Source organism: Alexandromys fortis, unplaced genomic scaffold, assembly GCF_014885135.2.
Source record: "Alexandromys fortis isolate MF-2015 unplaced genomic scaffold, M_Fortis_MF-2015_v1.1 scaffold_7, whole genome shotgun sequence".
Lineage (NCBI taxonomy): Eukaryota > Metazoa > Chordata > Mammalia > Rodentia > Cricetidae > Alexandromys > Alexandromys fortis.
The window spans coordinates 5259545-5285615 of record NW_026067920.1 but is presented as its reverse complement, the minus strand read 5'-3'; the positions used below and the strand labels follow the sequence as shown (position 1 = coordinate 5285615).

General features: G+C 44.6%; 1 protein-coding gene and 1 pseudogene across 4 annotated transcripts in view; both read left to right on the top strand.

Moving 5' to 3' along the window:
* Nucleotides 1-26071, top strand: part of Slc5a1 (solute carrier family 5 member 1) — a 160448-nt gene that overhangs the window by 106553 nt on the left and 27824 nt on the right. For 2 of the 4 annotated variants that reach the window (XM_050141337.1, XM_050141336.1), the window contains exons 2-5: nt 2776-2847; nt 9943-10047; nt 11596-11655; nt 12772-12876. In XM_050141337.1, coding sequence (XP_049997294.1) covers nt 2776-2847; nt 9943-10047; nt 11596-11655; nt 12772-12876 — 342 coding nt within the window. The remainder of the gene's footprint in view (nt 1-2775; nt 2848-9942; nt 10048-11595; nt 11656-12771; nt 12877-26071) is intronic. The other 2 variants (XM_050141339.1, XM_050141338.1) reach the window with 2 other exon arrangements.
* Nucleotides 5000-7204, top strand: LOC126500726 (BCL2/adenovirus E1B 19 kDa protein-interacting protein 3-like; annotated as a pseudogene).

Sequence of the window (26071 nt, the reverse complement as noted above, 5' to 3'; positions counted from 1 at the left end):
CTGGACCTTGGGAGCTCAGTCCTTGCTCTGATGAGGGTCTCTGTCTCTATCTCCATCCGTCAACGGACGAAGATTCTATGGTGATATTCGAGATAATCATCAGTGTGATAGTGGGACAAGGCCAGTTCAGGCACCCTCTCCTCTGCTGCCCAAGGGCCTAGCTGGAGACAACCCTGTGGACACCTGGGATCCCCTCTAGAGCCAAGTCTCTTGCCAACCCTCAAATGGCTCCCTTAATGTAGATATCTTCTTCCCTGCTCCTATATCCACCCTTCCTCCATCTCCACCCTCCCACTCACCCAAGCTCTCCCCATTCTTTCCCTTCTCCCTTCCCTCTTCCCCTTTCCCTTTCTCCCAACCTTATCCTTACCCCTACCCTCACCCCCATGCTCCCAACTTTTGCCCAGCAATCTTGTTTGCTTCCAATATCCAGGAGGATCTATATATGTTTTTCTTTGGGTTCATCTTGTTATTTGGCTTCTCTAGGCTTGTGAACTATAGGCTCAATGTCCTTTGTTTATGGCTAGAGTCCACTAATGAGTGAGTACATACCATATTCATCTTTTTGGGTCTGGGTTATCTCACTTAGGATAGCGTTTTCTATTTTTATCCATCTGCATGCAAAATTCAAGATGTCATTGTTTTTTTTACCACTGAGTAGTACTCTAATGTGTATATATTCCACACTTTCTTTATCCATTCTTCCATTGAGGGGCATCTAGGATGTTTCCAGGTTCTGGTTATTACAAATAATGATGCTATGAACATAGTTGAGCAAATGCTTTTTTGAGTATGATTGGGCATGCAAGATATTTTATGTTATTTGAGACTATTTTGATATGTGTTATTTCCTTAATTTCTTTCTCAGTCCTTTTGTCATTTGTATATAGGAGGGCTACTGACTTTTGCGTGTTAATTTTGTATTCTGCTACTTTGCTGAAAGTGTTTATCAAATATAGAAGTTTCCTGGTAGAATTTTTAGGGTCACTTATATATACTATCTTATCATCTGTAATTAAAGATACTTTGATTTCTTCTTTTCCAATTTGTACCCCACCAATCTTCTTTAGTTTCTCTGGCTAAGACTTCAAGTACTATATTAAATATTTGAGGAGGGAGTGTACAACCTCATCCAGTTCCTGACTTTAGTGAAATTGCTTTGAGTTTCTCTCCATTTGAGTTGATGCTGGCTATATGAACTTGCTGTAAACTGCCTTTATTTATGAAGAGGTGTGTCCCTTGTATTCTTAATCTCTTTAGAACTTTTATCATGAAGAGGTGTTGAGTTTTTTGAAATCCTTTTATATATCTAATGAAATAATCATGTCGCTTTTGTCTTTCAGTCTCTTTGTATTGTGGGTTACATTTGTAGATTTACATATGTTGAAGCATCCCTGCATCTCTGGGATAAAGTCTATTTGATCATGGTGGATGATCTTTTTTATGTATTTCTGGATTTAGTTTACAAGTATTTTATTGAGAATTTTTGCACCTATGTTCATGAGGGAATTAGTTTTTAATTTTCTTTCTTTGTTTGGTATTTATGTGGTTTGGGTATCAGGGAAACTGTGACCTCATAAAATGATTTGGTCAATATTCCTTCTGTTTCTGTCTTGTGGAATTATTATTTGAGGAGTACTGACATCAACTCTTCTTTGAAAGTCTGGTAAACTTCTGTACTAATACCATCTGTCCCTGGGCTTTTTTGGGGGGAAGGAGACTTTTAATGACTGCTCCCATTTCACTAGGGGCTATAATTATGTTTAAATTTGTTTATCTGGTCTTTATTTATCCTTGGTAGACGGTGTATATGAAAAAATTTCCATTTCATTTAGATTTTCTAATTTTGTAGAGCACATGTTTTTAAAGTATGTCCTTATAATCTCTGCATTTCCTTGATGTCTATTGTTATGTTGCTCTTTTTGCCTCTAATTTTGTGAATTTGGATTTTCTCTCTCCACCTCTTAGTTAGTTTGGCTTTGAGTTTATCAATTATGTTGATTTTCTCAAAGAATCAACTCTTGATTTTTTGGATTCTTTATATTTTTCCTGTTTATTGATTTCAACCCTGAGTGATTATTTTTGCCTTCTAATTCTTTTGGGTGTGATTTCTTCTGTTTGTTCTAGGGTTTTCAGGTGTGCTGTTATGTTACTCATATGCGATTTCTCCAATTTTTTTGATGTAGTTACTTAGTGCTGTGAGCTTGCCTCTTGGACCTGTCTTCATTGTTTCTCATAAGTTTGGCCATGCTGTCTTTTCATTTTCGTTCAATTCTAGAAAGTCTTTCATTTCTTTCTTAATTTCTGTCTTCACACATTTTTCATTCACTAGTGAGTTCTTCAGTTTCCATGAGCTTGAAAATTTTTTGTTGTTTCTCTTGTTGTTGATAGTCACCTTTAATCTGTGCTGGTCAGATAGGATACAGTGAGCTATTTCAATTGTCTTGTATCTTTTGTGTCTTCCTTTGTGTTCAAGCATGTGGTCAGTTTTGGAGAAAGGTCCCTGAGCTGCTGAGAAGAAAGTATGTTCTAAGCTAAGTAAGCTAGTTCTAAGGCTTCAGTTTCCCTGTCCATCAAATGTAAGCAAGCATCTATGAGCTCCTTTGTGTGAATGCACCGAGGCTTTGGTGGGAAGGGGGCGGGCAGATAAGGAGTGAAAAGTGCTTCAGAGAGTGGAATACACAAAAGGACGCGCCCGTGGGATGGGGCACGTCCTTCCGTTGGCACAATTGCTCTTCTACTTTCCTGTTAAAAATTTGATCCTCTCTCCCTCAGGCAATGTTCTCCACTAACCGTGGGACGGTTGGAGGCTTCTTCCTGGCAGGCCGAAGTATGGTGTGGTGGCCGGTAAGTTTCTCTGAAAAAAATCTTTTCTCTTTTTATTATTTACTTTTTGAGATTATACTATAATTACATCATTCCCCCCTCCCTTTTTGCCTCTAAACACTCCCTCTTTGCTCTCTTTTACATTTATGTCTTCTCTTCATTAATTGTTGTTACAAGTTTATGTATGTATTTATATGTATATGCATACATATACTTGTATATGCACACAACACACACACACTCCCCCCCCCCCCCGCCACATATTCCTATCAATAGCCTGCTTGGTCTGTATAATGTTACCTGCATGCCTGTTTCCGGGCTGAGAATTTGGTACTGGGTAACCAGTTGGTGTGCTCTACCTGGGGAAAACTACTTCTCCTGCTCTCAAGATCCCTTAGTTGTTGACAGTTACTTGTGCAGGGCGGAGACCCGGTGGTTTTCACAGCCACTTTGGCGTGTCTATTAGTGTTGTCCTTGTTCAGCCCATTCTAGCCAGTCATGCTGGTGAGATTTCATGGGTGTAGCTTCTGACATTCCCAGGAGAATAATTACAAGGCAAATTCCCTAATCCTATGGCTTATAATTTTCCATTCCCTCTTCTGCAATATTCTCCAAGCCTTAGGTACAGGACTTGTTTTGTAGATGTGTCCCTAAGAGCTGGGCTCCACAACTCTGTATTTTGACTGGTTGTGGTTTTTAGTAATGGTCACCATTTATGGTAAAGAGGAATTTTCTTTTTTCTTTTATTTTCTTTCTTTCTTTTTTTTTTTTTTCCTCGAAACAAGGTCCCTGGCTGTCCTGGAACTCATTGTAGACCAGGCTGGCCTTGAACTCTCAAAGGTCCCTCTACCTCTGCCTCCCCAGTGCTGGGATAAAAGGCATGTGCCACTACAACCTCCTGGCTAAGAGGACTTTACTTGATGATGGCGAAGACTGTACTCACCTGTGGGTGTGGGGACAGCTATCGAGAACTGTGCTGAGGCACTGGCTGCTTTAGTAAAGCTGCAGGTCTTCCCGCAGTGTCCATGACGTCACTAGCCCTGGAGAGGTGACCAGGCTTCCAGCACTAGACATACTTTTTCTCCTGTTGAACAGTTCCCGAGTCCAGGTAGGCAGCTCTTGGTTAGCAGTAAGGTGTTTTGTCACTACTACACCCTTAGGGGTATCATACCATATGGGTCATTGTTACGGTTCATAGGTTTTGTAGGTGTCATAGCTGGGTAGGACTGTCTGTTCCCCTCCTTTGGAAGCTTTCATGAATGAATTCTTCCGGCGTCATAAAAGCTAGTCCTCAGAGAGAGGGCATTCAGTCAGTTTCAGTCAGGGGCTTTTGCACACTGTGTCTGAAGTACGTGGTGTCTTAGCAATAGAAACTTACCTTCTACCTGTGGGGGCAACCAAGAGCAATAGGAATAGTCTATGAGTCTCTGAGACAACCTAGCCTATTGGCAGAGGCTGCTCATTTATTTCCAGCTGCCCAGACCCAAAATAATCACTCAGAAACTGTATTATTTGCAATACTGTTTGGCCAATAGCTTAAATGTATTTCTAGCTAGCTCTTGCATCTTGAATTAACAGATTTCTATTATTTTATATTTTACCATGAGGCTTGTGGTTTACCTGCAAGGTTCCTGCTAGCAACTCATGTCTTTCTCCTCTGGTAGCTACATGGTATCTCAGTGACTCCACCTACTTTTCCCCAGCATTCAGTTTATCTTTACTCCTTTAATCTATGACTGTCTGTACTCTTATATTGTAACTGTCTATACTGATTTTCCTCTCTCTCTCTCAAGCCTATGTACATTTATCCAACATAACAACCCATTCAGAGGTCTTTTCCATCTGGATTTGTCTTTATTGAATGTGTATCTGTAATTATGTTTTGACCAGGAACACTTTTTTTTCCTTTGAAATGCTAAACAGGCATGGCTAGGACCAACTCCGTGGTCCTGCCTGCTTACTCTACGCAATCCAATATGGCGGAGGCATGTTTGCTGCCTCTGAAAGCCATTCTCTCTGTCCCAGATCGAGGGCCACAGTGGGCGTTTAGAGAGAGGCATTTCTTTCACACCAGCCTTTTTGAACACTTGATCTTAGCCCTCTGTGTGGCTAGAGACTCCGTTCTGCTCCCCACATGATCTCAAAACAAGGCTGAGAAATGATGGCTTTGAATATGGACAAGGCAGGCTCCTCGCACTCCATTGTGGGTAAGAATCACCCGGAGGGACTTAGTTCTCTAATTCAGTAAGTCTGGGTGGTAACTGAGACGTTTCAGTCTCAAAAGTCCCAGGTGGAGCTGATGAGGAGCAGAAGACTCTGTGAGCAGCTCTGGTTCCAGGAGCCCATTTCTAGGGCTGAGTTGCACACTGAAGGCATAGTCACTGAACAACGCCTGTCTTGATAGGTGTAATCCCATTACTTTCCAGCCCTAACATTGAGAACAGGGAGAAGTGATGCAGCTGGATGCTTTCCTTTGGGTGCAAGTTGTTCTCCCTTACGGAAAGGTTCATTTGACACCATTTCATTTGTGTCAAACCCTGGAGGGACTGAAGTGAAATTTTTACTGATAGAATCACTGTGCTATAGAAAACTGAATTGGTTTTTATCAGGGAAATAAATCGCAGTGCGAGGTAAGCTGTCCTTGGCAAATGGTCCAAATAATTGAGGGGCAGTTCTTCTGACAGTGATGGGCAGTAGAGGGACGGGAACCCCTGCCTAGGGGCTGGTGATGAGAGGGATTTGAAAGATTTGGTGCTGCCAGAGCTGGTTCTGGTGAGATCTCTTTTCATGGCTTGCAGATAGCTGCTGTCTTCTGAGTCTTCGTATGGCCTCATTGTGTGTGTGCGTGTGTGCTTGTGTGTGTGTGTGTGTGTGGTGTGGGGCAGTGGAGGGGAAAGCAAAGATCTCTGGTATTGTCTCTTCCTTTTATAAAGACACCAATCTTATCACAAGGCCCCACCTGAATGACTTCATTAACCTGATAAACTTCGAGATAATCCTGTCTCCAGATAAAGTCATACTGGACTTTAGGCTTTGAAATCTACATTGACTTTAAGGGTCAAGTAGTTGTCCTCTGAGGGTGCAATGGGAGATAATGGATACGGACTAGAGGAAGGTCCGTGACAGTCTTAGGAAGCCACCATCTTGACTGCCTCCTGAATAATTGTAATATGAGCAGTGGGGAGGCTCTCAGTGAGCTCCTAAGTGCTAAGAGAGTAAGAAAGAATCCCAACTGCAAATGGGAAGCTCAAGCACAGTCAGAAGAAATTAGCCTTGACCTCTTACTGAGTTCCTAAGGATTTATTGCTGGGTTTGGAGCTCACAGGGCACTGCTTAGTAGGCCCACAGGAGCTGGTGGTGGAGAGGACCCAGGAGAGCTCTGCTTTGCAGAGGAAACTGAGCTGTGGGTGGGTGGGGGGCGTGTAGGAGGGAGAGATGAAATGACGCAGAAAACTGTTGCAAAGGCTGCTGGGATGGCCCAGTAGATAAAGTCACCTACTGCTAAATTGAAGGCCTGAGTTTAATCCCTAGGACCCACATGGAAGAAAACTTGATTCCTGCAGGTTGTACTTTGGCCTTAATGTACACACCATTAGCACCCCCACAATGTGCATGCATGCTCTCTCTCTCCCCTCCCCCTGCTCCACACATAGTCTTGTTGGGAGATAATGGCAGGCAGCCAATGGCAGGCAGCCAAGAGCGATGTTGAAAGTACTAGATGGAAACCTGCGTCTTTGCCGCAGCTGGGCTCCTGCTCCTTTGCTGAGCCACTGTGTCGCTAGCAGGCAGGAGAACCTGCAGCCTGCAGGACTCCAGGGTAGGCCTCCACTTCAGCATGGGGAACGGGAGCAGTGTTCCAGCCTCCGTCTCTATGTATAATGGCGATGTGGAGAGAAACTAACTACCGCTGGATGGTCAGCACGAATCTGGATAAAGGATCTCCAGGAGCCTTCACATAACAGTCCTCCTCGCTCCACACACCACAAGGTACCAGTAGAGCCGAAACAGATGCCGCGGCTTGAAGGGAGAAAGAGCACTCTGTCTGGGAAGATTATACTGAGAGAAGAGAAGTAAGCGTCTTGAAGAAAAACTCAGATTGGTCAAGTTGGCTAGAAAAGACCCGCCTCCCCCCACTCCCAAGGAGTTCCTTCTAAAACACCCGAAATACACAACTACTCTCAGCATGAGAAACACAAGCTTTACGAAGAGAGGGTGTTTTCCCCTCGGACTTCCTGAAGGTGTTTCTTCATCCCTGTTGCTGTCTCATTTGCCAGACTGGCTTGGGATATACATTGGAGAGCGCCCGGCAGCTCCCGCTTGCTCCTCTGAGGAAGAATTGCATCAAACTTTTGTTCACACAGCGAGGATTCGTGTCTGAGCTAACCGGAGAGCACAACCCTTGGGTGTCTGCACCACGTCTGTTTATTTGTCTGTGAATGTGGCATTCCTGACTCAGTGAGACAAGATAGACGCTAAAATCATGACCTATAATAATACCTGTGGGATCAATTAACAATATGTCAGATCAAGGTCTATTATAGCATTTGTTAGTAAATTTTCTTTGACTATTAGATATAAATCATTTAAATATAGTAGCAATGGTGTATTTAAAAATGATCTGCAATTAGCTGCAATCCAGTTAAGGCACTTTATACATCAAAAGAATGAGTAAGTGATGTCAAAATCATTAAAGGGTCCATCCCAAAGGAAGACTGTGGCTTTATGACCCTATTACACAGTAGAAAATGTCACATGGTTCAATAAGTGGGTGCAGGTCATCTTTAGAGACCTCATGCTACGTGAATTGTTAAGTAGCAGGTAGAAGCTAAGGTTACCCACAAACCCCACTGTGGATTCCGGCCTGGCTGCCCGCCATTACCTTAGGTGGTCAGTTCTGTTGTGGGCACTTCATCACCCTGCCAGATGTAACCCCATTGTAGTTAAATTGTGTGTTCTTTGAAAGCCAGCTGTTTCACAGACAATTCTGTCTACTTTAGAAGACTGGGAATAGAAAAAAAAATCTTTGCCAGAGCCTAAAAACAAAACAAGAAAGTGCTAGATGTCAATAACATTGCAGAGACAGAGCCGGGGTTTTGTGGATGATTGGGCACAGGTCATAGATGGGGGTGGGGTCAAGTCTAGAAAGAGGCCAAAGCGGTGCTCTTAACATAGATGAACCTCACCTGGTCCCAGAATGTTCTAGTACCAGCAATACGCCCCTGACTTTATTCCATCCTTTCTCAGACTGAGGAGTGGACATCAGGACAGCCTGAGATGCCCTGATGTCCACCGTCTCCCCGTAGCGGGAGGACATTAGAGAAGTCTACTGAATTTCAGGTGAGGTAGTTCAGGTAATAACTTCTGATAATTAAGTCTTCAGCTATAAAGCACCAGGCTTAATAACTAATCAGGTGAGAGGTGGCGAATGAGCGTATAACGGTTCAGGATGGGGAACTGGCACCATTAGGGCATTTTCTTGGAGTAATCTTTCTCTTCAGGGGGAAAATCCAGATTTAGAGCATTTTAAAGGACATTAAGGGGAGGGAAATTCTGGTTATTTTTGGATTATTATCTTCACCAAACCTTTGGTCAGAAAGAGGAACATATTTTTAAACAATATAGCCCCTTAGATTCTTTTAAAAACTTAGTACTTTTATTTCTTGAGATTATAATTACATCATTTTCCTCTTTCCTTTTCTCCCTCCACACATCTCCCAAGCTCTTTTTCAAGTCCATGATCTCTTTTTCACTAATTGCTGTTATGCACATATATGTGTATGTATGTTCTCCGCTCAGTCTGTATAATGTCACTTACAAGTTTCCTCCTCTGAATGCGTGGCATTCACTTTGTCAGCCTTGGTTATGCCTTCCCTCGTCAAATCCATCAACAAAGATTGTTGCCTTAGTTTTTAAAGCATAGCCTCCCAGTCCCCAGCTTGTCTTTGCATCCCCTAGGCCAAGCCGCCATCCAAGCTGCAGAGGTGGCTTCCCCAATATTACACTCCATGAACAAATTAGAATAGTTCTTAAAAGCTCTTCCTTCCTTCCTTTCTTCCTTCCTTCCTTCCTTCCTTCCTTCCTTCCTTCCTTCCTTTCTTTCTTTCTTTCTTTCTTTCTTTCTTTCTTTCTTTCTTTCTTCCTGTAACACTAAGAATGAAATCTACTCCTGTCTTGGCTAAAGCCCAGCCCCTCCTGACTTTCCCGCCCACTCCCACACCACCCTGCCCTGTCCATCATACTCCAGTCACCCTGGTCTTTTCAGGCCTGCACTCATTCCCATTTGGAGCGTGGGGGCTGGGAACTGAACTTGGGGCCTCTGCAAGAGCAATGTGTCCTCTTGGTTGCTGAGCCATCTCTCCAGGCCCAGGTTGCTATTTTCTCCTTCGGTTCCCACGCACAGCCCCCTCTTCAGTTTCATCCTCTCATCCCCTACTCTTGGGGATTTAATGAACATCTTCTTAATTGTTTGTCAGATATATATGCGTGTTCCTGAAAAGTGCGGTGGTTTTTGATTGTTCCTGGGGCACTTCCAGGACCTTTGTAGAAGAAAAACGGCAATGTGGTGTGGATTTAGAGACTAGTTGTCATTAATAGTATCTTGTGTTACTTCTGAGCACATGAAATCCCAAAATTTCATGTCAGGAAACCACAAAGAAGGCACCAGCTCTGCACTCTTTCTTGACAAGGAGTCTGGGGTCAGGGGTCTCTATATGATTGCCTTCAAGAGCATCGTCTGCACTCACTGAGAACCTGTGTTGGGCCCCAGCCACCTGGTCTGACAGGATGTGGAGGTGAAAGGCTCAGACAGTCCCAGGAGACTCAGGGGCACTGTGCTGGACTGGGGACTTCCCAGGGCCTCCTCACAGTTAAATCATATTAAAAAATGATCGACAGATGTGGATGTCGATGTGACCTGCTGCTCTTTCGAGCCTCTCTTTGTGTTTTGCTATTTCCCAAGTCATCATGCCTGCTGCGGGACCTTGTCCTACAGATTTCAACATAGTCAAGACCCCAGCGGGCCTCTGATTGCTCAAGTGCCTTTGTTTGGCGGGCACGTCTCTTCTTCCGTTGTCCCAGCTCACCTAACTGTATTTAGTTTTCACTTTTTGTTTCCAGATCGGAGCCTCTCTCTTTGCCAGCAACATTGGAAGTGGTCACTTTGTGGGGCTGGCGGGGACAGGAGCAGCCTCAGGCATCGCCATGGGTGGTTCTGAATGGATCGTGAGTATCACCTGAGCCTCCGTGTCCTAGAGGTAGAAGGAGCTGGTCCTTGTTAAGAAAAAATAAGGAGGGCTAGAGAGATGGCTCATAGGTTGAGTGAACTGACTGCTGTTCTGGAGGTCCTGAGTTCAATTCCCAGCAACCACATGATGGCTCACACCCATCTATAATGAGATCTGGTGCCTCAAAAACGCTATATACATAATAAATAAATTTTAAAAAAAAGAAAGAAAAAATAAGGAAAGGACAGCTCCGCCAGTGCAAAAAAGTCCAATTAGGTCAAATCAAAATGCCCATTGTTTTATTAAGTAAGATGCTCTCGGGTGGCCGAGTGCGTGGCCAGGAGACAGGACAGCAGGGAGCCCATGCAGACACTAACACACGTGTTTCTCCTCTGGGAGCCAACTTAATTACCCTGTGGGAGTGGTCCTGACCCTCCCCAGGTAGGGGTCAGGACCTGGCATGCTGGAATTTGGAGTCCAGACTAAAGCAACTTCAAGGCCTGGGGGCTGGGATGAATGCCAGGTGCTGGAGTCTACGCTCCCAACCTAACAGTCCTCAGTTCCATTTTCGTTGCTATAATGAAATGTTGGAGACAGCTTAACTTTATAAAGAAAATATACTTCTTTAGTCAATAGGGTTAAAGGCTGAAGTTTAAACAGCATTGTACAGGTTCTTGTGAGACTCCCTCTGGACTGTGGAACGTCAGTGGCAAATGATTGAGGGACATCACTCATTCAGGAAGATAGGTTAGAACCAAGACTGGCTTTGTAAAAATCTCCCCACTGGGAACAGCTGAGGAGTCCCTTTAGAATTACCCCAGTCCCTTCTGAACAGTGCTCAAGGACGCAAGGATGTCCCAGTGTGCTCTGCCACCTCATAAAATGCCCCCACCTTTCTACACTAAGGACCAAGCTTCTCGTATGCGATGATAGCGGAGTCTTAGCAGGCAGCCAGCTCAGTCTGTGTTCAGGATCCTGAGATCTTATGGGATCCTCAGAAGCACCTGGGTGCAGTAGGGTTTGACTCCAGGAGCACTCACATGAGAGGCCCGCTAGCTATGACAGTCGCAGGAGCCCCCTTCCATTGGTCCCCAAAGACAAGGCATCCTCTAGCCAAGTTAGGGGTTGGGAAATGCTACTGGATCTCCTTTTTTTCCTTCCTATTCCATTCCTCCCTCTTTCCCTCCCTACCTCATCCCTTCCTTTTCCTTCCCTCCTTTCTTTCCCTTCTTCTCTAAGTGGTATTTTATTCTTTATAAACCAGGGAAGAGAAGAAAGAGAACTCAGAACTCTAGCTGGGAGTCCCTGCTGTGTTGACAGTGGGGAGTCCGGGCTGTGTTGATGGGCAGCATCCTGGGTTCTCTCCCAGTGTTGCTCACATGCTTTTGCCATAGGCCATGCCAGTAGCAAAGTCTATCCTAGCCCCTTAGGAAGGAAGGGATAGAGAGAGAGGTGGGGATTTTCTACCGCAGTTCAGCATCTCTTGAGAGAAGCAGAGATGTGGACATTTCTCCTGATCTGAGTTTACCTCTTGTTTTGGTTACAGGCCTTGATTTTTGTGGTTGTGCTGGGCTGGGTGTTTGTCCCCATCTACATCAAGGCTGGGGTAAGTAACCGCTCCATTATCCAACTTTGTCCTTGGAGGCCACGTGGGACTTTATGGCATAAATGACAGAGAATTGTGCAGGTCTGCCTTCAGTCCTAGGTTTTAAAATAGCTCCTGATTCTGTGTAGGGGCATCAAACAGTCCCTCTTGCTCTGTTCAGTCCAGGTTTATTGCTCTTCTATCTAGGAAGGCCCCTGGGTGACCCTATTATATTCAGAGCCCCCTGAAGCATCCTCTGAGTGTGTTCTTATGACACACTGCTGTGAGCTCGTTACTTCCTCCCCTAGAAGGGAAACAGAGAGAGAAAAAGAACTATTCCCCCTCTTCATTTATGCACAACATCACCTCCTGTTTTGGAGCCTGTGGCTGACCAGACATAGCTTCATCATCACCTCTTCAGTGTCGTAGATAAGCATCTCCTCTATGTGAGTGTCTGCATTGGGAGCTAGAGGTGATACAGGACAAGCTGCAGACTGTACCTTCTGGAGGGTCACAGAGCTGGTGACAAACTGGTCCCAGAAGACAACAGGCTAAGGCCATAGGGAGCAAAACAGGAAGTGGGCTGGATTTGCAGAAGGGAACTAGCAGAATATTTGGGAAGGCCTGCAGCTACGATCGTTTGTACTGCTTATGTAGAACAAGGTGACATTCACATTCGGATAACTTCTCTGGGGCATTGGCAAGAGGCTACCATTGTCTTATATAGTAGATGCACTATATAGAAAACAATACACACACAGACATGCAGAGAGATGGGCACACACAGATACATGCAGGGAGACAGATACACACAAACACATATGTGCATTTGCATACACCTTCTCCAGGGCAAGCATCTGCCTCCTGGGTTACATCCAGTCATGTGTGTATTAGAGAATATGTGTTTATTGGGTGCTTTTGATACATTGCAGCTGAATGCAGGGCCTCCCTACTTCTACTTGACATGGTATGTGGAGCTGAAATAAGTAAACGGCACCTGGCTGTTTTGTAGACTTCCTGGGCTAAGAAGGGGTTTGAATCCCTGACCACTCCTGATGCTCTGAGACCAGGATCGACCCCATTTATCTGCTTGCCCTGGGCTCTCTGTTCACTTGGGCTCCATTTCATCCCATCCAGGTGGTGACCATGCCAGAGTACCTGCGGAAGCGGTTTGGAGGCAAGCGGATCCAGATCTACCTTTCTGTTCTCTCCTTGTTGCTGTACATTTTAACCAAGATCTCAGTGAGTGCATAGCCATCTAGGGGCCGGTGGGGTGGGAAGTGGGAGGGAGGCTGGCCATTGGTTCATCTTCTCACTATCCCAAGAAGCAACCATGCAAACTATGGACTTTGCGCGTTAGGCTTCTTGCTCTGTAGGGGAAAGTTCTGCTTTCTGCATCAAGGAGCCATGGAGCGAAATGGGATTCCTTGTCCTCCACTGTGGTGTAAGATGAAAATGTATCAGGTTCATGAAAGTTCAGCAAAAGCTTCTCTGAAGAGATTAGAGGAAGGTTGAGATGTCACGTGAGCTGTCATCCCACCCCAGGGAATATATCCAAAGGAAATGGAAGCAGCGTGTAAAAAGAATAACAAACTCCCAGGATTATTGAAGTCTAATTTACAGTAGTCAAGGTATAGAGTCGACCAAAGTGTTCTTCAGCAAGTATAGGTGGAAACTACACTCTTTCCCTCTCTCTCTCTCTCTCTCTCTCTCTCTCTCTCTCTCTCTCTCTCTTTCTCTCTCTCTCTCTCTCACACACACACACACCACTGTTCAGTCTTAGAAAGAAATCTCAGCATTTGAGGATTTGGGTGAACATGGAGGCCATTATGTTAAATGAAATAAGCCAAGTGCAGAAGATAGATGCCCAGGATCTCATCCTCTTCTGCATCAGGATCTCATCCTCTTCTGCATCAGGATCTCATCCTCTTCTGCACAGATCCTGAGAGCAGAGGGCTGGACACAGACATCTCATTCGGGGCCGAGCGCTCCAGAGTCTCCCACTCTCTGCATGTGCTCCGGCTGTGGGTCTCTGTGTCAATTCCAGCTCCTCAAGAAGCTCTGAGGAGGGTTGGGGGCTGCACCAGTCTGGATCCCAGCAAACGTTCTCTGCACACAAGCTTTACAGCATCGCTGTCGTGCACGATAAACTACTGCAGACTGCTTGACTTTAGCAATGCAACCCGTTGCCGCTCCTGGTTCATTATTTCCTTCTCATTTTTTTCAACAGTCTTATGAGTCAAATCCTAGAGTTCATAGCATTTGCTTTCAATTCTTCATCATACACACCTTTAACTCTTGGAACCAATAACCTTTATGCCTTTACAACATTTAATAAAAACTTTTAAAATTATGTAATTTAAAAATTCAGATAACTTAATGTTTGGCATGCCCAAAATTTCTCAATCATATAAAAATGTTTTCATAGGGTTAGGACACATTGAACTGATTGCTCTTCAAAGAAAATATTTTAAAGTTTTTAGCATACCACATTTATTTTTCCCTCTCATATTATCCTCTGATCTGGCCTACATACAAAGACTTAATAATTGGATTGTTTGTCTCCTTATTCAATAAGAAAAATTCATTATAATACTCTGGATTCTAGAATCTTATCAGGGGCATAACTTGCAAGCATTTATCTTTTCACTTTCTGAACAGTATCCTTTGATGCACAAAGGTTTTACATTTGGTGGAATTACCGATTTTGTATTTGTTGCTCATGTTTTTTGGTGATATTTCATAGGATTTGCTGTAAAGTTCAAGAGAAGGGAGATTTATTTCCATGCATGCAAATATGAAGGTCAGAAATCATTGTTAGACGTCTTTTCCTATTGTTCTCCACCTCATTTTTTTGAGACAAGGTCTCTCACACACTGTGGAGCTCACTATTCAGCTAGACTGGCTGACTGCTGGGATATGCTGTCTCCAACCCCTGTGCTGGGCTTGTACACCGAGGGGTTTGAACTGAGGCTCTTGTGTACACACAGCAAGCATTGTATTTACTGAGCCCTCTCCAGCCTTTCTCTTAAGAGTGTTAACTTTTATTTTCCTGGGTTTGATCTATTTTGAGTTGTGAATGTAAGGCCGGGTCCATGCGTTCTTTTGTATGTGGACACTGAATTCTCCCAGCACTGTTTCCCAGGGGTGGTTTTGAGCCTGCTGTCACTGGTGAGGGCAAGAGGACATTGTCTTAGGAGTTGGGGCTCACAGCCAGGAATTCTATCCCTTTTTACTCCTCTTCCCAACACATACCTATAATGTCCTCATCTGGTAGCAACTTGATTTTTGTCTCCTCATCCTCCTTCCCCCTTCCAGGGTTAGTTTTTAGGTACAAGATGAAAAACCTGGACTTTCCAGTGCTTATTTCACTAGAGACCAGCGAGCAGAGCCCTGACTGGGATGTGCCTGAATGCCAAAGAGAGCAGGGCGGGCTTCCTAAGGAGGGAGGCACCACCTGAACAGAGCAGAGGGGATGTAGACAGTGGGTTGGGGACAGCTTAGAAGGGACAGGATGCTCAGAGGAACCTGTGTCCTGGCGTAGCTGTGAGAGTTGGAGTGCACAGGAAAGGGAACACAGCTGTCTGTTCTGAAGGGCAGATTCGTGAGTCACAGTTGAAGCTGGTGAGGTCTGTTGGCTGCGGTTGCCATGGAAAGGGTTCTCTGCCCTTAGACTGGCATAGGGATGGTCATATCAATAAACCTGCACCAGGCATTTTGTTTTGTTTTTGTTTTCTTCTCCTTATCACCTCAACTACTCTTCAGGTTACTGATTAAACCTCCTTGGACTTGAGAGCCCCCAGGTAGCCAAGCACCAGCCCTTGCAGCCCAGCATGAAGGGAGGAGCAGGTTCCCCAGTGGTCACTGTTTCCTACACGTGGCAATTGAATGGGACACAGCTGCAGGCTGCTTCTGTGTGTGATTCTGAGGCTCCTGGCTGGAGGCCCTGGCCAATATAATATTTGTTTCACCCACTGACTAAACAGCAATCCCAAAGCTGCCTTGAAAATTTACATGACGATGCCTTAGTCCTTGCTCTAGTTCCCACTGGGGGCTTTCCCCGTCTCTGGCTCTCACCAGTATACTTCAGGGCTGGAGATGTGCATTTTACTTTCCAAACCATCAAAGAGAAAACCAAGTCCAAGAGATGCCTGGTAATTTTCTCAAAAGCCACACCACTAGGGCTGGGGAGATGACTCAATTAGTAAAAGCACTAGCCACAAAGCCTACTGGCTTGGGTTCCATCCCCAGAACCCACAAAAAAAGCCAGAAGCAGTGGAATGCATCTGTGATCCCAGCCAAAGCACAGTGAAGGAGACAGGAGAACTGGCTGCAAGCTTGTGAGCCTGCTAGCCTGGAGTAGCTGATAGAGAAACCAACAAGAGAGATCCTGTCTTTAGAAGCTGAAAGATGAGGACTGACTTGGGACATTTCCCTCTGACTTCCATGTGTGGATACAGGCACACAGGCAAGCACCCAGGTGCTCTCATAAGTGTACACACAGCTGGGATACAGACCCACAGCTGTCCAGCACACACAGATGTGCACACACAGCTGGGATACAGACACACAGCTGTCCAGTGCACACAGATTGCACACACAGCTGGTGTACAGACACACAGATGTCCAGCTCTAGGTTCATAGCTTGCAGTCTTACAATTCTGCCCTGTGTTCAAGTGAGATGAAGCCAGAGAATGACGGAAAGGAAGAGAGTGTCTCACCCTGTGTCCTAAGCAGATGGACATTCACAGATAAACAAACTGCAGAGAGGGGAAGGGCTCTGCGAGGCTCAATGGGAGCAGAACTGGAATAAGTAATAGGTTTCCCAACACCAAATATTTTAACCTATGTTCTCTTTGCTGTATGAATCTTACAATCCTCTGTGGAAATCAGGTCAAAATTCAAACCTCTGGAGAAACAAAGGGTTTGTGTGTATGTGTGTGTGCATGCACAGAGGGTGTGTGAGACTAATATCCAGACAGGGAATAGTTAAGGACCCGCTAGAATGGGTTTGGAGGGATGTAGGGATTTAGTAGGTGTATCATTGGTAGAAGAGGAAGACAGGGAATTGCAGGTACAGGTTAGCAGCAGCAAGGAGACTCCAGTTGTGGCTGCCATCTTGTGATCACGTCTCTTTGTCACTCCGTGGTTTTAATGGTTCACTTGAACACCTGCTGCATCAATCTGCAAGAGGCATTTTGTTCTGCGAGATTTCCTGACTTAGTGTATCTCAATCAAATACGTCCAATCAGTTGAGATAAAGCTTCAGATTTTATGAATCACCGACAGCTGTATGTTTCTATTTCCTGGATCTGTTATCACAGATCATGACTGCAATAAACTTTTAACAGCAACCCCGGCTGCACATTTTGGGTCTTTGGGTAGAGATAAAAGCTTTTGTGCTTGCTTAATGTTTGATGCTTATGACCTGGACTGTTCACTTTGACAAACAGCAAGAGAGAAATTTGAGTCATGAGGCTTCTCCATCTGAAACCTTAGTGCCAGGGAGGACTTACTGGGTGCTCAGAGATATCTTGGTTAGGATCAGAAAGGTCAAGAAACACATACACACACACACACACAATCCCAGGGTTGGGCAGGTACGGTGGTACACACCTTTAATTCTAGCACTCAGAGCAGAGACAGGAGGATCTCTGTGAGTTCAAGGCCATCCCAGTCTATTTTGTGTGTTTCAGGATAGCCAGGGCTATGTAGAGAGATCCTGTCTCTAGAAAAGAAAAGGAAAGAAAAGTAAAGAAAGGAAAGGAAAGGAAAGGAAAGGAAAAGAAAAGAAAAGAAAAGAAAAGAAAAGAAAAGAAAAGAAAAGAAAAGAAAAGAAAAATCCCAGGGATTTAAACCTCTGAGCTGAGGCCAGGTAACCTGATCAAGGCTTTGTTACTCTCAAGAGGTTTGGGAACCTGTTTTATTGCTTCCTAAGAGTCCCATGTACAGAGTTCAGCGAAGCTCTCAGAGCAATAAGAATGATGCTTGGGTTGAACCCAGCCCTTCATCCACTGCTATAACCAAGGTTTTGTTGGAAATCCCACAAGCATAAGCCAATGTGTTTATGTTGTATTGGGCTGTGCTCTTGTCTCAGCCTTTGCCAGAGAAGATAAGGGAGAATGGTTTCTGATACCATTTTTGTGGGTATGTGTGTGTATTACTGGGGAATGAACCCAGGGCCTTGTATATGCTAGGCCATCACAATACCACTGAATTAAATTTTTTGAGACAAATTCTCACCTATGTTGCCCAGACTAGCCTTGGTCTCTGTAGGTCCTGAGGTGATGACCTTTCTGCTTCAGTGTCCCTAACCCTGAGGTATTCTGAGCCAATGCTACCATGCCTGGCTTCCTACCCCTATAGAAAAGGAATATTTGTTCTTGACTTTGAAGGACATACTTTAAAATTGTTACTTCAGGTTGGTAGTGCTTAGCTGCTCTGAGAAAGTTTCTTCTTTCCCCCTCCCCTTCCTTTCGTCTCCTCTTCCTCTGTTTTGTTCCTCCCTTCTGTTTTGGTCTGTTTCTCCCTCTCTTTTAGTGCTAATAGAATCTTAGCAAAGGCGCCATCTGGGATGACCTATGAGACACAGTGAGGGTACAGGAGACGTTTATACCAAGACTGACAGTGTATTCTCTAACTCATCCCCCAAGTTTAGAAGTGGAAAAACCCACCTTAAACATTTCACACTTCAAAAGTACAAAGAATAATATGACACATACTTTTTAAAAATATCTACCACTCAGACTTTACTTATCTAAGCAATTATTTTAAAAAGAACAAATCAGAACTTAGTAGTATCTACCCTTGATCTCAGTCCACTTCTTAAAAAGTGGACACTGTCTTAATGTAGTCTTCCAGTCTATGATTTCATATTTTCACTATATATATAAACATCTCATATCAGTTAAGAACCTATTATTTTAACATTTCTGCACCATCTCTGGAAGTGTATGGAAGCAATGGCATTTAAGAAGAATTTTAGGCAGTGAACCCATGATTCTCTAATTGATCTATAACACTTTCATATTTTGGTCTTGTCCATATTATGTCTGTAGAGTTATGAGAAGGACATGCACAGCAGCCCAGTATAGGTCAGGGCAGAGCGCTTGCCTATCATGTGCAAGGTCCTGGGTTCAGCCTCCAGTACCGTATGGACATGCATTCATGCATACTTGTGCTCGTGCACACACAGACACAGACAGACACAGGCACACACATATAGAAACACACATGTCTTGTCTTTCCCCTCTTTAACTATTAAATTATAAATAATTCCCAGTTTTTATCTCCATAATCAAACTGTCGGAGGGTAGAGAGCTTTGTCGTTGATACCCATGTTTCAGCAGAGTATTAAAGAATCACAAAGGCAGACCAACTTTGGCAATGCTGACTTTGAAATGTATGTTTTCTTTATAACATTTGACATTTTTAATTAGAAACTATTTTACAAAGCTTTAAAGTTCCTAGGTTTAATTAAAACAATTCCAGTTTTGGGAAGAGTCACATACATATGGCCTGGACTGTGTGTGCCCCGTTCCCCACTCCAGGAGGGGATTGCAGGACCACAGGGCATCTGGTGATGTAGCTGTTAGCTCGCTGTGTGTGCATGGCCTCCCAAGACCAGGGTGTTTCTTTCTAATGTATAACTTTCTGTGCTATTTGTTTTAAAATCACATACACAAATTTTTCTAATATTTTCCTAATTTTTTCTTCAAAATGACTTTTGTTTGTGTAGAAAATAGTCCAGAAAAGTGATCATTTAGCTTTCAATATGTTGTTTTAGATTTATTTTTAATTGTAAACACATTTTTGTTAAGATCTTTTTTTATCCTTGAGATTACTTCATCATCGCATTATTTCCCCCTCCTCCCCTCCCTCTAGCCACTCCCCATGTACACACACTTGCTCCCTCTCACATCCATGGCTTCTTCTTTCATTAATTGTTGTGACATGCATATATATATATGTGTGTGTGTGTGTGTGTGTGTGTGTGTGTGTGTATGTGTGTGTGTGTCTGTGTGTGTGTATGTTTATTCCTAACTATAACCCGCTCAGTCTGTAGAATGTTATTTATGGGTGTGTATCAAGACTGATCGTCTGGTATTAGATAACCAACTGGCGTTCTTTACTTTGGGAAAGACTGTCTCCTTGCTGCATCCCTCAGTTGCCTGTAGTTCTTGGTGTAGGGCTGAGGCCTCATGGGCTCTCTTCTCTTCACTTTCTAATACCTCTAGCACAGTGTTGAAAGGAGTGGGGATAGGGGACATCCCTGTCTCATTCCTGACGTCATGGGATTGCTTCAAGCTCTTCTGCACTTAGGATGATGTTGACGGTGGGGTTTCCATATATAGATTTTATGTTGAAGTATGTTCCCTCTCGTCCTACATTCTCTGGAACTTTTATCATGAAGGCATATAGGATTTTGTCACAGGTTTTTCTTTTATCTATTGAGATGACCATGTGATTTTCATCTTTAAATATATTTATGTGTCTTATTACTTTTATTTACTTGCATATGTTGAACCATTCCTGCTGTGAGTTCTTCAGTTCTACTGTGTCCAGGAAAATTATTCCCATGGCCTCATCCAGCCCTTCTGGGTCTTATAATCTTTCTGTCTCCTCTTCGACATAGTTCCCTGATCTCCAAGGGGAGGATTTGATGCAGACATCTCATCTAGGATTGAGTAGTCCAAAGTCTCTGACTGTCCTCACATTGTGAGTTGAGGGCCTCTGTATCTGGTACTGCAGACAACAGCATCTCTGACCATGGCTGAGTGAGACACTGATCTATGGGCACAGCAGAATGTTGCTCTGAATCCTTTTCCCGCTACTCTCCTTCAGCAGAACGTAGTCTTTGGTTTTCCTCTAGCTCCATGGCCCATCTAGTCTCAGGCTTTTGGCGACTCAAACAGTTTCGGGTGTAGGTTCCATCTGTTGGAATGGGGCTCAAATCCAACCACAGTGGTTGGTTACTGCCACAACTCTTGTCCCACCGTTGCAGCAACACATCATGCACGCAGATCACCACTGTAGGTCTAAGAGTTTATAGCTGGGCTGGTATTTACCTTTGTCCTCTAGTAGAGTGCAGAGTGCCTTCAAGTACCATAAACCCTAGCCAACAGGGCAAAAGTTCTCACTGGTCTCCAGCTCCACTCCTCCATGTCCAATGAGATGTGTAAATGTTTTCTTCTGCAGTAGAACCTTGCCATCAGTGTTTGGAGAGAAGCCGATGAACAGCCTTGGCAGTGGCCTGAGTTGTTCAGGAATTTCGATGGCCCCCTTTGTTCAGGAATTTCCATGGCCCCTTTGCCTAACAATAAGATGTAACTCGTTCCTGGCACGGAGAATTCACTTGGTAGTGAAAGATGGCTAGTTGGGGCTTTCTCTCCCCCTTTGTTTGGCGACTCTATCTTCATTTCTTTTTATATATTATATATTTTAAGAAGCTTTTATGAAGTCAGTTTCTATGTGGTACTACAAATGGCCCTTAGTGATAACTGTCCCTTCCTGCATTCCCCCTACCCTCTTCTCCACTGAATCCTCCCGTTCTATCTCTCTCTAACTATATATTCTAGTTCCTCTTCCTTGAGAGACCTTCTCCCAACACTGGTTCTTTACTCTATACCTAGCCTAATGTTTAAAAGGTAACATCCATGTATAAGGGAATACATACCATCCTGTCTTTTGTGGCCTGGGTTACCTCACGCAGGATTTTTTTCTCCATCTATTTATCTGTGAATTTCATGAATTCCCTTTTACTTAACAACTGCATATTATTCCATTGCCTAAATGTAGCCTTTTTCTTTATCCACCTGTTTTTTTCTTTTATTGAAGACAGATTGTTTCCCCCACACAATACAGCCTGATTCCAGTTCCCCTCCCTCTGTTCCTCCGAGCTCAGTTCTCCACGTCCTCTCCCTTCTGACTCCATGCCCTTTCTGTGCCTTATTTTAAAACAAACAGTCACCTAAGGGATAACAATATAATAGATTAAGATAAAACAAAAATAAATACGTTGGAGTAGGACAACACAAACGAACAGAATGAAAAGAGCCCAGGAAAAGGCACAAGAAACAGATACGGGCACAGAAACCACTTGTTCACACACCCAGGAACCCCAGAAGAACCCAGAACTTGAAACCATGATATACATGCCAAGTGCCTGTGGGATAAAATATGAATGACTAAATAAAAATGAAAGGAGACCATTTTAAATGGAGAGACAGAAAAGAAAAAGCCCTGACATGACATTACAGGACAGGGACTCTCCAAAGATGTTGTCAGCCATCGACTGCTGGGCGTGCAGCCTACCCTGAGGAGAAGTCTGCTTTCCCAGGGAGGCTCTTTGGAGACAACTGAGTTTTCATTTTAAGTGGTTATCAATTGGAGACAGCTTCTGGGTTAGGGATGGGTCATGGGAGCACGTCTTTCAGTTCTAGGACACCATATGCAGACCCGTGCAGGCCTGTGCATGCTGCCTCAGTCTCCGTGAGCTCATGTGGGCATAGGTCCTGTTGGCTAAGAGGTCTTGTTTCCTTGGTGGCCTGCATCTCCCTTGGTTTCTACACTCTTCTTCCTCCTCTTCTGAGGGTTCCCTAGACCCTGGGTGGAGGGACTGGGTGGAGACATCCACTTTATGATCAAGGGTTTCTTTTCTTTCAGTCACTGCACGCTGTCCATTGTGGATCTTTGTATTTGTTCTCATATACTGCAGACGGAGACAGCTAAGCAAGGCTCTCGTCTATGAATGTATAGCAGAATGCCATTTAGAGCCAGTTGATAGCTATGCTCTTTTTTTTTTTTTTTTTTTGTTTTTCGAGACAGGGTTTCTCTGAGGTTTTGGAGCCTGTCCTGGAACTAGCTCTTGTAGACCAGGCTGGCCTCGAACTCACAGAGATCCGCCTGCCTCTGCCTCCCTCGTGCTCATTAAAGGCGTGCGCCATCACCGCCCGGCGATAGCTATGCTCTTTTAGTAGGAGAATAGTATTTGGTTTTCCCCAGGTATCTGGGTTATCTGGTCCCAAGCAGTGTCTGGTATGGGTTCCATCTTTTGAAGTGGTCCTAAGTAACCACAAGCTTTGTGCCCCCGTTGCACTGGTGTACAATACTGGCATTGCAGGCAGGGCACGCTCATACACGGAAGGTTTGTAGCTGCGTTGCTGTGCGTGCTTCTCCTTCACTAGCAGGTGCCGTACCTTCCAGTACCAAGAACACAAGCCCATAGGGATGAAGGCGCTATGTAGGCACCATCTCCCCCTTTTTCAAGATCAGGGCATTGTATAGGTGTTGTCTTCAGTTTGTGGGGAGCAGTCTATAGCCTTGGCAATAGCCTGGGTCATTTTGGGGTTCCCATGGGACCCCGTTGGCTAAGAGCTCAATTAGACATAACCCATTTTTGGTACTGGAAATTTCATTTGGTGGCAAGAGAAGTCCAGTTGGGACTCTATATCCCCATTCCTTGGCAATTTTGTTTATATTGCCTCCATGTATGTATGTATGTATATATATATATATATTACGAAGATTCTACTATACTGTTTTTCTATATGACCCCTCAAAATACCCCTTTATTTCAGTCATCTCTCCCTGTACTCCCTCCTTCAACTCCCTCTCCCCTTCCTCTCCTCACTCGACCCTCCTGTTCCAGTCCCCAACCCATATATAATTGCCTGTTCTATTTCCCTTTCCTGGGGAGATCTCTCTATTCCCTCCAGTCTCTTTCTCTACGCCAGCCTTCTGTGATTCTCTGGATTGTAGTTTGGTTATCATTGACTTAACAGCTCACATCCACATATAAGCGAACATACACCATATTTATTTTTCTGGGTATGGGACACTTGCCTGAACACTTGATGGCACACACGCAGCTGGGGAACCCAGAAGTGCCAGCGCTTGCAGTGGCTAGGCATTTTGCCAGAATGCTGGCAACTTTGGGTGGTGGAAATTATAACATTTTACCCTCTTCTTTATTATAAAAATTGGGGGGAGGGTTAAGGGTAGCAGAGGGGCAGGAATGGGGGCATCAGGTCTCTTGGGATTGCTTTCTGTTGATTTGTGGGCATCGAAATCTTGGGAGACTTGAGAAAGCTGGGATGCTGGCCATGTCCTGGGGTAGCTGGTTACTTCAGTGTTCTCCAGGCTTTGTGGAACGGTCCACTTGGCAGGCTGGACCCGATGAGATGCTGGTGAGGCAGATTACATTTAGAAAAAAAATTTGATCCTGGTGACTAAGGGAGGAAGATCCCCAAGATAGAGGGAGGGGGGTTCCCCAGAGTTCTCAAGATGAAGAAGGAATTTCCCAGGGAGCCAGAGACCAGGGAGAAGCTAAATGATACTTATCCTGGGTGAGTCTGGTCTGTTCAGGTGGGTCCAGTTTGGCTTCCTGGAGCTTATGAGAATGTTTACGTTTATAAAAAGAGATAAATTTTAAACACATTAAGAAGCTCATGGTTGTGATAGTATAATGTTGGCATAACTTATTAGGATTTTATCGGTTAGTGTTAAGATTATGGAAGCTATATTGTGAGAGAAGAGAGGAGGGAGAGAAGGGCAAATTATTAATTAAACCTATTAATGTTTACCTAAGCAAACCTTAGGGCACTTGTTCCTTTTAGCATCACTGTATCACAGTATTACCTTAACGTCCAGGAGACACTGCTGCAGTCCGTGATAAACCTGTTATATTGAAATCTACTTTGTGAGACTCCTTTTTGAGTCTGGGGGTGTGAATGTCCCCAGGCTGTTACTCTTCCTTACCACCTGGGCATCTGACAATGTGTGCACCTCCAGCTATGTGGCTAAGGTTGGTCCCTGTAACAACAGCTGAGCAGTTAACTGGAAATTTGAATATGTCATTGGAGACTGAGAAATTGGTAAGGCAGACAGGAGAAAGAGAAAAGGGGGGAGTCAGAAAGGAGAGTATATGGCGTTCCTGGTGCAGGAGAGCTGAGTCTGGTGGTGAGACTTTATTCTTCTGGAACTGGAGACAGAGCAGCCCATCTTGGTGTTCTCTGGAACAGAGCCCTGTTTGAGTTACCGTATATACGACGAGCAGGTGTCCAGAGGTGGAGGAATAAAGGGTAAGATAGGTATATCCAATGAGGGAGGCCTTCAAACTTGGCAGCTGTGGGAGTTATAAGAACTACCTTAAAGGGGCCTTGTCATTTAGGGGAAAAGGATGTGGGGTGCTGGTCTGGAGGAGAGATCTCCGATGGTAATGGAGATGACAGGGGTTGACACATGGTTGAGGTAGTGAGTAGTCAGCTAAATCCCATAAGAGGTTTTATGCAATAATAGCAGGTGAGCAGGTGGGCAGGCGAGCAGGTGAGCAGGGAGGGGTGAGAGGCTGGGAGTCAGAACCAGCCACCCATACATGGGTCCAAAGAGCGAGACTGAAAAGGGTCGTTTGGGGAGGGTCCAGAGCCTGAAAAGAGCCAGAGACAAAAGCTTTACCCAGCCAAAGTGAAATTCCTGTAACATCTTAACAAGAATATTTTTTAAGGAGCAGTTAGTTCGTTCTACCTTCCCTGAGGACTGAGGATGGTATGGGATATGAAAATGCCAGGGAATGTTAAGAGCCTTAGAGTTTGAGAGATCTGGGAGTTAAACTCTGGGCTGTTATCTGACTGAAAAAGAGGTTGGGATTCCAAACTGGAGAATAATTTCCCAGAGAAAGACATCAGAAACTGTCTGGGCCCTCTTGTTAGAGAGTAGGAAAATGTTTAAATCCACCCAGACATGGTATCTACCAAAACCAGGAGATAGTTAACCTGTCTGACTGTGAGCACGTGAGTAAAATCAAACCACTTCGGACACGGTCTCAGTATAAGGATTAGGACACGCCCAAGCCCAAAGCCCATTTTCTCCACATGTAAAACATAAGCCCGGTGGCCCTTGAGCCCCGAGTTGAGGGGGCCAAGGGAGCAGCACAGGCAGGACGGGTAGTCGCCATGGCCAACTGGACGGCCTTGGCCAGCATTTGGCATTTTTGTCTACAGGCTTTATCATCTCTTCAATGGTACACCTTAAAAGTCAGCCCTAAGACTTCTGTGTATGGGGTCAAGGAGCCTCTCTCCAAAAGCTTATGTTTAGGCCTAATGCAAGGGAAGCTCTGGGAAAAGAAACCGGTCTTGAGGAGTGTTAGCCCTCTGGGCTCTCCAGCCTTTGTGAGGGTTCCAAGAATTGAGGATTTTTCCTGCCTGTCCTAGGAGTTTACTGGCTTGAGGGCAGTCTGACAGGGACCTGTTCGAAAGCAAGTCTCAACTGATCTCTAGCTAAACCACCTGGAGTGTTGTAATCCCAGTGTGGGTCCTGCTTGGGGACCGCCTCAGTCCCAGCATAGGGGAGGTGGGCTGCATGAGTCTGTGACCCTTGTCTGCATGCAATCTAGCCTGCTCCCAAACTTGCTTGTGCTTCTCAGGAAGTAGGTTATTAG